Source organism: Chiloscyllium plagiosum, unplaced genomic scaffold, assembly GCF_037043375.1.
Source record: "Chiloscyllium plagiosum isolate Xiang-an unplaced genomic scaffold, Cpla_swu_hap1 HiC_scaffold_10, whole genome shotgun sequence".
Lineage (NCBI taxonomy): Eukaryota > Metazoa > Chordata > Chondrichthyes > Orectolobiformes > Hemiscylliidae > Chiloscyllium > Chiloscyllium plagiosum.
In genome coordinates this window covers 79,420,326-79,432,577 of record NW_028270148.1, presented here as the reverse complement: position 1 = coordinate 79,432,577, position 12,252 = coordinate 79,420,326, and the positions used below count along the sequence as shown (strand labels likewise).

The window sequence follows — 12,252 nt, the reverse complement described above, 5'->3', positions numbered from 1 at the left end:
CCCATCTTTTCCTTCGCTACATTGATGACTGTATCGGCGCTACCTCGTGCTCCCACGAGGAGGTTGAACAGTTCATCCACTACACTAACACCTTCCACCCCGACCTCAAATTCACCTGGACAGTCTCGGACTCCTCCCTCCCCTTCCTAGACCTTTCTGTTTCTATCTCAGGCGACCGAATCAACACGGACATCTACTACAAACCAACCGACTCCCACAGCTACCTGGACTACACCTCCTCCCATCCTGCCCCCTGTAAAAACGCCATCCCATTCTCCCAATTCCTTCGTCTCCGCCGCATCTGCTCCCAGGAGGACCAGTTCAAAATACATACAACACAGATGGCCTCCTTCAAGGACCGCAATTTCCCCCCCGACGTGGTCGACGGTGCCCTCCACCGCATCTCCTCCACTTCCCGCTCCTCCGCCCTTGAGCCCCGCCCCTCCAACCGCCACCAGGACAGAACCCCACTGGTCCTCACCTACCACCCCACCAATCTCCATGTACAGCGCATCATCTGCCGTCACTTCCGCCACCTCCAAACAGACCCCAGCACCAAGGATATATTTCCCTCCCCTCCCCTATCAGCTTTCCGTAGAGACCACTCCCTCCGCGACTCCCTTGTCAGATCCACACCCCCCACCGACCCAACCTCCACTCCCGGCACCTTCCCTTGCAACCGCAGGAGGTGCAAGACTTGCGCCCACACCTCCCCCCTCACTTCTCTCCAAGGCCCCAAAGGAAACTTCCATATCCGCCACAGATTCACCTGCACCTCCACCCACATCATCTACTGCATCCGCTGCAGCCGGTGTGGCCTCCTCTATATTGGGGAGACAGGCCGCCTACTTGCGGAGCGATTCAGAGAGCACCTCTGGGCCACCCGGACGAACCAACCCAACCAACCTGTAGCACAGCATTTCAACTCCCCCTCCCACTCCACCGAGGATATGCAGGTCATTGGACTCATCCACCGCCAAACCACAACAACCCGACGGTCGGAGGAGGAGCGTCTTATCTTCCGACTGGGAACCCTCCAACCGCAGGGGATGAACTTGGACTTCACCAGTTTCTTCATCCCCCCTCCCCCCACCTTGTCTCAGCCGGATCCCTCCAGCCCGGCACCGCCTTCCTGACCTGCAGTCTTCTTCTTGACCTCTCCGCCTCCATCCTACTCCGACCTATCACCCTCACCTTGACCTCTTTCCACCTATCACATTTCCAACGCCCCTCCTCCAAGTCCCTCCTCCCTACCTTTTATCTTCTCCTGCTGAACACTCTCTGCTCATTCCTGAAGAAGGGCCTGTGCCCGAAACGTCGAATCTCCTGTTCCCTGGATGCTGCCTGACCTGCTGTGCTGTTCCAGCAATAAAGTTTCAACTGCTTGCTTAGCTCTCCAACTGATACTTTAGACATTAATTTCTTCCACCACTGATCATATCTGACTCAAAAAATTATGTTTGATTCTCTTTCCAAAGATGTCACCAGACCTGTTGATTTCTTCAGTATTTCTGTGATTGTTTATGACTTGAAACTTTACCATATTGTGGAAAAGGGGAAAGTAACTTTGAAAAAAGTGTGCATTCTGTCATGTCATGTAAAGTTTAACATAAATAACAATGAAATTTTGATTGCAATCTACGCTGATTTTGAAGCTTCCTAACTTGATATGACATTCTCTTCACAGGATTTCAGTGCAGAATTTAGTAGACAGCTGGCCATCCCTTTTAACATTGCTGAAAGATTCTGTTCAACTTTATCTACCACCACCAGGGCAATTTCTTATCCTTGGGTAAGAAGAACTAGAATTTATTCAGGGTAGGTAGGAGGCGCAGAGAGGCAGGATTACATTTTTAATGTCAAAATATTCTAATGCGGACTTAAGTATTGTATGTGAATTGGATTTGATCAAGTGCTTTGGGAAAAGGCTCTTGACATGCAGTTAATTTAGAATTATTGTTGCCTGCATGGATCTGGAACTGGTAGACTCTCACTCCTTTCGAGACTTAACTGTTCAAGGCAGACTGTCATATTTACCCAAAAGTTTTGGGTGAAGATAGCATTGATGGAGAGTGAAATCAAACCATCTAAGATGCATCCAGTGTTCAACTGTGAAGTGAACTGAGGAATTATAAACAAGTCACTGGGATGAATAACACAGAAGATGTTTGACCCTGTTCTGAAAGCTTATCTAAAATTTCAGGAAGCCGTAATGACTTCAGATGCAGTATAATTTAAAGTTGCATACAAATCTATTCTGATTCTTTAATGATTCTACTGTAAATGAAGAATCTTCAGAAACCCTCATTTAAATTTTGGTTGTTGTTCCAGAAAATCCCAACTTTAAATAAAGCATAGAATCATAGAATCAATGGGAAGCAGACCAACTGTCCCATTGAGTCTACACCAGTCCTCTGAAGAGCGTGTCACCCAGATGCACCTTCCTATCCTGTTACTGTAACCCTGCACTTCCCATGGATAATCCACCCACCCTACACATCCCTGGGCACTATGGGCAATTTAGCACAGACAGTCCACCTAACCAGCACATCTCTGGACTGTGGGAGGAAACCCACACAGGCATGGAGAATGTGCAAGCTCCCGAGGATGGAATTGAACCCAGGTATCTGGTGCTGTGAGGCAATAGTGCTAACCATTGAACCATCATGATGCTCATCTTTTAAATGAAATGGTATTACGTGAAACATTGATTCCCATAGGAATCATTATTAAAAGTTAAAGTCCATAGGACCTTCTTTAAAAAATAAAAAAAAAACATTATTACTGTACCGTGTAAGTTGAAATATAGTGCTTTAACTCACTAAATTGTCATGATGGTGAATTAAATAAGTATCGATATAAAATTAAACATTTTGGGATACTATTGGATAGCAGTTGCAGCCTGGCCCAAGCAGGCTACCTGGACCTTGTTGGTGGGGGTTCCCTGGTGCAGACATTCAGCAACATAATATGGCTGGAAGTTGCAAGACTGGGTAGGGGGAACAATCTCAAGTCAAAATGTGACAGAAATCGCACCAAAATGGCACCAATTGGGTCACAATGCTATAGTAAACTGCATTGAAATAAATTAATTAGATTTCAGGGCCCAATAAAAAAGTGAAAGAAAAACGGGTAATGGTAAATGAAGATTTCCAGTAATATACTTATAATATTTTCAATGATCTGTGTCTGAAGCCATTAACGACTCATTTCCGTAGAGGTAACGTAGCCAGTAGGAATGAAAATGTGCAGTGGTTATTCGTATTCATAATGCCAAAAATACAGTAGAGATGCATTAAAGGCATTGTGCATTGATATTACTAAACATTAATCACTTAATCAGCATGACCAATGTTAGTCACCACATTTGTTGGACATTGGTCCATGTTTCCATACAAAACAAGTGCATTGCAAAAATAGTTTATTGATTGCTGAATGCTTTGGAATGGGCTGAGGATTTAGGAATGCTTTTAATATTATTTTGTTCTTGACTTTTGTCTGCAGAGTACTTAACGAATTTATCATGAAAAATCCCAATCTGGAAAACAAAAAGGACCAAAGAGACCTACAGGTAAAGCTAGCTATATTTGATAAATCTACTTTGAGAACCCAATTAGTTAATGATAAATCAATCTTGTCGCATCAATATTACATTAGTAAGTGACATTTAAAGCCTGCTTATGTCTTTGATGTGCTAGGATATCACCCATAAGATAGTGGAGGCCATTGGAAACATTGCAGGGTCTTCTTTGGAGCAGACCACCTGGCTAAGGAGGAATCTCGAAGTAAAAGCTTCTCCACAAATCCTATTGGAAGGAAACAACTTGGAAAGAGATGTTGAAGGTGTGAAACATTCTAATTCTGACACTATGTGAACACACCTATCAAAACCATTAATGAAATAGACATTTTAAAAGAGTATTAAACTCTTTGGATAAAATGCTAGTCATGGTTAGCTGGGGAGGCATTAGGTGATGGGTAAAATAACTTAACCAGCTTTCCCAATTGAATACATCAACAGTAATCTTCAGTGTCAACTTAGGAGCCAGTCTGCTAATATCACCATATAATTTTTTTTGTTCTTAATGAAAAATACTTTATATCTCAAAGCGAAAAATGCTTATTCTCAACTTGGAATTAATTTAACTTTAGGATCGACAATAGTTTTCAACTTTAAGTGCTCTTTGAATTTAATTTAAGAAATGATTTGATGCAATGAAATAGATTTTACAATCAACAATGAACATACAGTGCCAGCTATTCAGTACCACTTGGCTGACCCCATTGAAGAATTCTTAATGAGTCAAGCAGAGAGAGTAAATTAGAATGTTTAGTTCAATGTAATATTGTATTCAGAAATAGAAAAAATTAGATGGAATTGAGAGGTGAAACCAAAAGGTAAATATCTTGTTTTAAGATTAACAACAAAAAGTAAAATCTGAAGGAACAAAATTCCAGGCTTGTAAAGGTAACTTTTCAGTGTCTAGATAGATTATTTGGTTGAGGACATTGAAACCTAGCCTTGTAACTCGATTAGGCAGTGGTTTGTGGTACTCAAAAATCAATGGAAGCAACTTTTTTAATAAATGGGAGATTTCTATAGTATTGATTTTACTAGTTTTAATTGGGTTTCATGACATTTTCAGTTCAAAACCATTTTTAGTTATGTTGTTATTTGACTTATATATTCTGTCCTGTCCAGATATTATGTTGACCCCGGTGATGGAGACGTCCAGTATCACACCTTCTGTATACAGTGTGCATGCACTGACCTTACTGGCTGAGGTATGGAAACTTAACACATCTTGCTTAAATATTTTTTCTCTTGACACCTTTACGCTCCAGATGTTCCACTACAAAGGGACTGACTTCCATTGGAGAACTCATGTGAAGGTAGATTTTTTGCATTGACATGTTATCATTTAGGACTCCATATCTGAGCCTGATGCTGCTATAGCTCATTTTCCAACAAAATCACTGCGTAGCAGACAGAAGTTTTCTATTTCCTTTACTGAAATATCCCACTGCTGTTCCTAGGTATTAGGCTGAATCAGCATGACTTGATCATCAGTTGGATCACTTTGGTTACTCCTGGTGTAATTTGGAGGCTCCTGTCTGGTTTGCATGTTTGGACACTGTAGAAGTCCTACATGCACACATGTTCTGAAATTGTGTGGGAAGTCTAAACTTTAATGCTCTGATTGCACTGCCTCGTACCCTGCACAAAATTTTCAACACTGAGCTCAAGGTCAGAGTTATGAACTAGCTACAATGAACTTACCTGCACACCTAGCGTGGCAGTGTCAGGCTGGTTAATACCTGGTCAACAGTGCCTCCACGCCTGTGCAAACCACATACTAGATTCGACCACTCTCTGATCCAACTTGACTTCCTCCCCAACTAGAATACCCCTCCCAGCCTGACTAAGCATCAATTGACCTGACCCATGTGCCTCCCTAACCTGGCAACCTTCCCTCCAACCCAATCCCCCCACCGTCCTCACCACTCCTGGCAACAGAACTCTGCAGTCACCCCCTCACCTAACACCAGCCTATCAAAATATCTGAATGTGAGCTAGAGTTGTAAAAGGGTATGCGTTGTCTCCTTCCTTCAACTGTCCTGGAGAGGTTGGGAGGCAGACTTCTGCTTTTGCTGGGATGCAAGTCCCAGTTGAAAATGCAGCAGGGTATAAAAAGCTTCAAGAGAAACAGCAATGTGCCCAAAATCATTTTTGACAGGAAGATGTGGTCCTATATCTCTATAAGTATGTCCTGAAAAAGGGTCACTGAACTTGAAACATTAATTTTGTTCTCTGTCCACAGATGCTGCCAGACCTGCTGAGTTTCTCTGGCAATTTCTGATTTTGGTTCAGATCTTCAGCATCTGCAGTTCTTTGTTTATCTCTGTAAATGTCCATTCCAATTTGAATAGATGCCTTCTGTCCTATAACATGTTTCAATTTCCCAAGGATCTCAAGCCTCCCTCCTGCATGACACATCAAATCACAAACTAATTGTCCCCATCATCCTATCCCTATTCTTTGGAGTACGTGTCATAGGAAGTAATCCAGAGATTACTATCTTCATTTTTTTTTTAAAACTATTTCCTTCATTCTTGAATAGGACCTCAAATCTTCCCTCTCTATTTCATTGCATTGGGTCAGGTCAGTTGAGACTTAGTCAGGCTGGAAGGGGTACTCAAGTTGGGGAGGAAGTCAAGTTGAATCAGGGTGTGGTCAAATCTAGCATGCAGTTTACTCATTTACTGTATGCAGAATATTCTACGCTTTCTGTGCTGCTCTTTACTCTCACATCAGGGAAGCAACGTACAATGCAGGACTACATACAGGTTCAAGTTACGATTGATTGGTAGTGACTTTGAACTTGTTACCTACAAGCCTGATGAAAGAGATCTGGAGCTTGTTACAAACAACCTTGATGAAAAAGACGAACTGTGATTTCAGAAGAAAGCAAGGTGGGATAGTACAGCAATAGGGAATAGAACAGTACATGGTACTGATGGTTAGGCTGAAAGTACCGAACAGGATTTTTAAGGTCTGATCAAAATAAATTCAAGAAGACACATGGGCTTCAATACATAGCAAAAGTATTAGCTTGATCTCCTTCATAAAGCAACTAATGAGCAAATCAATAGCTTAAACTATACATATGCAAACTAATGAGTTTCGTTGGGGGACTGGCGATGATGGCACTTGGAGTGTAATCTCAGATTCTATGGCACTAGTTTCATGAACTCCAGTCTGATGGTGAAGGTCCACGGCTCTGTTCTCGCAAACACCAGCCCGATGGTGAAAGTGCCATGAGCTGGGAAAAGTCCCTAAATTAATACTATTCGGAATGTGATACTAATTGCCATCTCTGAGTATTTTTTCCAAACATTCCTTCATGCAAAAACTGGTTCAGGTTTACCTGTGTCTCTGCACAGCAGTCTGTCCCCAAGCTCACCCAAGTTCATTGCAGTTACCTTCTAGCCAAAGCAGGCTGTTTTTATACATATTTTCACTTATTTTGCTTGTATTGCTTATTGCCATGTCCAATTAACTCTTAACAATTTGGGTTGGAGATATTTTTAAGCCTACCGCAGCATTTCACTCATAATATCTTCAAAACAGATGATTGAGATGATAAGCACATACATGTTGTTGCTGATTTTACGAGACCGTAAAATTTAAGATTGACTCATGCTTCACAAGCAACAGGTTTATACGTGAATTTAGATTCTCCAGCTCTTCAATATTTCCCCTCTTTGTCTCCAATTGTATTTTTACCTCCACCTCATCAATACTACTGTTATTGTTTTACAATCAGTTTGTCTATGGATTGTGTGTCAGTGCCTTATTATTTAAACTGTTTTTGTGCTCTTCCAGCCCACACTAACTATTTTGTCAAGTATATCCATTCTTCAGTGCATTTTTGCCATGCATTCCTGCTCCTTAGTTACATCAGATGTAACAACCACTTCTGCATATTTACATAGGTATTCTAAGATTATGCTATGCATTCTTGATTTTATGAAAAATTAAAAGTTGGTGAAGGATGTCTATGTATCCTCTGTAATTCATTCCTGAAGAAGGGCTTATGCCCAAAACGTCGATTCTCCTGCTCCTTTTATGCTGCCTGACCTGCTGCGCTTTTCCAGCAACACATTTTTAAGCTCTGATCTCCAGCATCTGCAGTCCTCACTTTCTCCTATGTATCCTGTTTGCCTGGTTCCACTGTTCCTGGTGGTGGCTAAATCATCCAATTCAGTTCACTTTTAGAAACAAAATCACACTGGCAATGGAATGATTGTAATGACGACAACCTTAAATGCTCCTAGTTTTAGACATTTCAACTCTGGAGAAAAAAATTCAACCCTATCTATGAATCTCATGATTTTCTTAGACTTCTATCCAGTCTCCCCACAACTTCCACCGTTCGAGAGAAAAGAACCTGAGTTTTTCTAGCCTCTCCTTATAGCTCTTATCTTTTAATCTAGGCAGCATCCCAGTAAACCTCTTCTGCACCCTCTGCAAAGCCTCACATTCTTCCTGTAATGTGGAGAGCAGAATTGATTGGAATTCTGTTAAGTATGCCTGAATCAAAATCTTATGAAGCTGCAACATGATATCCTCTTCTACACCCTCTGCAAAGTCTTGAACCTATGATGCTTTCAGACTAGTCCTTGTTTTAGTACTGATCTTGGTTCAATGGAAAGGTTGCAATCCTTGTAACTGTCATGAGAATTTTCTGTGAATATAATCCAATTTTCACAGCAGACTTTTTTTAACTTCACTGGGGCAAAAAGACATGTGGTCTAATGGTTCTATTCCTTCGTGCATCCCTTCTGACTCCTGGGAGACATTACATACCTGCTTTTTCTTATTACACAGCGATGTAACAGTTGGAGAAACATCATCGATTTCATTGTCAAGGTTACCTACCTCATCTTGCGAGATAAAGTCCCAGCTGCTGTCTGTTCATAGATATCTGTCTGGCATGTTTTAATTTGTGCTATACCAAGAGAGAAGTCCATTTTATCATTGGTTTCAATATCAATATCCAGTTTGTCCATTCATAAAGTTTGGACCACCTGCAGTCTTTCCGAGTATTGGGTACAGTGCTTTCCTGTTGGTAGTCATTTTTAGCCTTCCATTCTTTTACCAATTCTGCAGCTTTCTATTTTCCTTATCTGCTAACTTATTATGGACAGTTTCTAACTCAGCTATTCTTTTCATAACCTCTGAAAGTCTATCAAGAATGCACTCATAAATACCATCACATATTTCTACAAATACAGTACGCCTCTTGCTGTCCCGATCCTAACTTTTTTATTAAACTATCTACCTGTCGTATTTTTGATTATGCCAGTCACATGATAACTTCAAAGACTACTGCTTCTCACAGCTTCAAATATAAAGCCAATTCAGTCACTGCAACTGTGATACAGCAAGTATGTAACTATGACAATTGCTAATGGTTCACTGATACTGAGAACAAACCAGCTGTTGGAATGGAATGTTTCAGTCTCATTAAAGTGTGGGAGCAGGATCCTGCTTTCCAACCAACATTTTGCTCAGACCCTGCTCACAGCACCAAGTGTACTGTTAGGCTGAAAGTACCTAATAGGTTTTTTTTAAGTTCAGAACAAAATGAATAGAAGAAGGGAATTTGCACTTGAATACATAGCAAATTTATTAGCTTATGCAAACTAATGAGTCTCACTGTCTTTCGGCTTGGCGACAGTGGCACTTGGAGCACTATCTTCGATTCTATGATACGAGTCTCATGAATCTCAATCTGCTGGTGAAGGTTTGTGGGCTCATTCTTACAAACACCAGCTGAAGATGAAAGTCTCACAAGCCGGAAAAAGTCCCCAATCTTAATGCTTTTCTGAATCTGATATTAAGTGCCAACTTGTGAGTACTTTTCCCAAGCCTTCATTTAAGTTAAAAACAGGTCCAGATGTCTCTGTATCTTTGCATAAGTTGGTTCCCAAGCTTATGCAAGTTACCTTCCAGCCAAAACAGGCTATTTTTGGACTAGTATCCTGGAATTTTACAGAACCGAATGAGGCCATTATAACTGTACTGGCTCCCAGAAGAACTACCTAACTGGTCCCATTCTCCATCCATATATCCATAGTCCTCTAAATTCATCTCTTTTAAATCTATCTCCAGCTTTCTTTTGAAAGCTCCTATGGGATCCACCTCCTGGCAGCGCATTCCAAATCCTAACAACTCTAAGTAAAGTTCCTCCTCGTCTCACTCTCAGCTAAATTGCTGACAATCTTGAAATTGTGACCCCTAGCTACTGACATATCCTTCTTTGCTCTGTCCAAGTTCATTATTTTGCACAACTCAATAAAATCACCTCTTAATCTTCTCTGCTTCAAAGAGAATAAGCTCTAGCTCTAGATTTCTCTGATCTTTCCTTGTATTTAAAATTTCTCATCCCTGGTATCTTTCTAGTAAATCTCCTTTGCAATGTCCCCAGGGCTTTAACATTCTTCCTCAAATAAGTTGCCCAGACCTGAACATAACGCTCCTAATGTGATCTGACCAATGATTTCTAGATGTGTAGCATAACAAAGCCTGTTCTTCATGTATTTTCCTGCAATTGCTTATTACCATGTCCAGTAACTCTTAATGATTAATCCTGGTTTGGGGATATCATTTTTAAGCCTAACATTACATAAGCTTTTACAGCACAAAAACATTCTTCGGCCCATCATATCTATACTGTCATCGCACATCATTCTATCCCAATTCCATTTTCCAGCACTTGACCCATATTTTTGAATGCCATGGCATTTCAAATGTTAATCTAAACACTTTAGAGAGCATTCAGCTTATTTACAGAGAGCCAACCTTGGCTGATGAATCGAAAAGCTTTGTGCCATTATAAAAATATCATGTGATAGCTATAATGTTTCCAAGAGTTGCACATGTAGCTTCAGTTTGAAATCTGAGTTTGGAAATCCAGTGATTTATCATTTCTGGGTTCAGACCTCTTACTGCATCTGTAATGTTACTACAATACAATCTTTAGCATTGCCTGGAAGCAGAACTGACTGCAGCATATAACATAAAGGCAGATAATAACCATGCCTTGTGAGGTAAAAGCGGCAGGACATAAGAAAGGCAACAGCCTTAAGGTGCAGACATCTAGCCAAATGACCAATGAACAGGTGCTAGACTTGCTCTGTTAAAATAGCCTTTTATTTTCAAAAGTATTGATTCAGTAGAAACATTTCTTGTTAATTCGCCATATTGCACCTGACAGTGATGTGCTAATGTTCACCAGACTCTAGTTTTGCCAATCTGCATTTTGAAAATTGCCTTCTAACTCTGTTTGACTGTTTAACCAATTATAAAAGTTAACCTATTCACTCTGGTCTGTAGGAGTTGGCTACTAGGTTGAATTGTAGCTACTACTTCCCAAGGTGGTAATGGTGGGAGACAGGTGGTTAACCTGGCAGATGAGGAAGCCGATCTCTGTTTCCTAGTTCATAGTTATTAGTCTCTGTAGCCTTCACTTCCATGTTAAGACTGCCCCATATCCCCCTCATGTCTCCTCTATGCAGTGTTAACTGAAGTGTGGTGAGATGATGGTTTGCCAGATGGTCTCATTAGAGGAGAATGGGGGAGGGGGGGGCGGTGATTTTAAAAAAAGTTTGGGAATTACATGTAGATTAGCCATAGATTCATGCAGTGCAGAAAAGGCTCTTCCGCCCATCAAGCCTGCACTGAGATAACTACCATTAAAAGTGGGCTAATCCCAATTTCCTGCATTTGTCCCATATCAATGTGACAGTATTTGAAGTACTCATCCAAATATTTAGAGTCATAGAGATGTACTGCATGGAAACAGACACTTCGGTCCAACCCGTCCATGCCGACCAGATATTCCAACCCAATCTAGTCCCACCTGCCAGCTCCCGGCCCATATCCCTCCAAACCCTTCCTATTCATATACCCATCCAGATGCCTCTTAAATGTTGCAATTGTACCATCCTCCACCATTTCCTCTGGCAGCTCGTTCCATACACGTACCACCCTCTGTGTGAAAAAGTTGCTCCTTAGATCTCTTTTATATCTTTCCCCTCTCACCCTAAACCTATGCCCTCTAGTTCTGGACTCCCCGACCCCAGGGAAAAGACTTTGTCTATTACCCTATCCATGCCCCTGGTAGTTGTGAAGCAATGTTTTTCTGCCTACAGATCTGTGACCAGTAGTGTTCTGCAAGTATCAGTGCTCGTACCTTTGTAATATAAGTATATGAACGATTTAGATGAAAATGTGGGTGGTCTAATTTGTACGTTTGCAATGACATGAGAAATGGTGGAGTTGTGGATAGTGAGTAAAGATATCAAAGGATACAGTAGGATATGGATCAGTTGGGAAGTTACACAGAGAAATGACAGATGGAGTTTCATCCAGACTAGTATGAGATAAAATGAAGAGGAAAGTATACAATAAGATTAGATTAGAATAGATTACTTACAGTGTGGAAACAGGCCCTTCGGCCCATCAAGTCCACACCGACCCGCCGAAGCGCAACCCACCCATACCCCTACATTTACCCCTTACCTAACACTACGGGCAATTTAGCATGGCCAATTCACCTGGCCTGCACATCTTTGGACTGTGGGAGGAAACTGGAGCACCCGGAGGAAACCCACACAGACACGGGGAGAACGTGCCAACTCCACACAGACAGTCACCTGAGTCGGGAATTGAACCCGGGTCTC

The 12,252-nt window shown here is 41.4% G+C and overlaps 1 protein-coding gene across 14 annotated transcripts in view; it reads left to right on the top strand.

The window, feature by feature from the left end:
* dop1a (DOP1 leucine zipper like protein A) overlaps nt 1–12,252 on the top strand; it is a 355,628-nt gene that overhangs the window by 287,671 nt on the left and 55,705 nt on the right. For all 14 annotated transcript variants that reach the window (XR_015758480.1, XM_087991490.1, XM_087991491.1 and 11 more), the window contains 4 exons: nt 1,688–1,792; nt 3,505–3,571; nt 3,699–3,843; nt 4,703–4,785. Coding sequence is in view for 13 of the 14 variants with exons in the window: in XM_087991490.1 (XP_087847616.1) it covers nt 1,688–1,792; nt 3,505–3,571; nt 3,699–3,843; nt 4,703–4,785 (400 nt within the window). In the remaining variant the exon portion in view is untranslated. The remainder of the gene's footprint in view (nt 1–1,687; nt 1,793–3,504; nt 3,572–3,698; nt 3,844–4,702; nt 4,786–12,252) is intronic.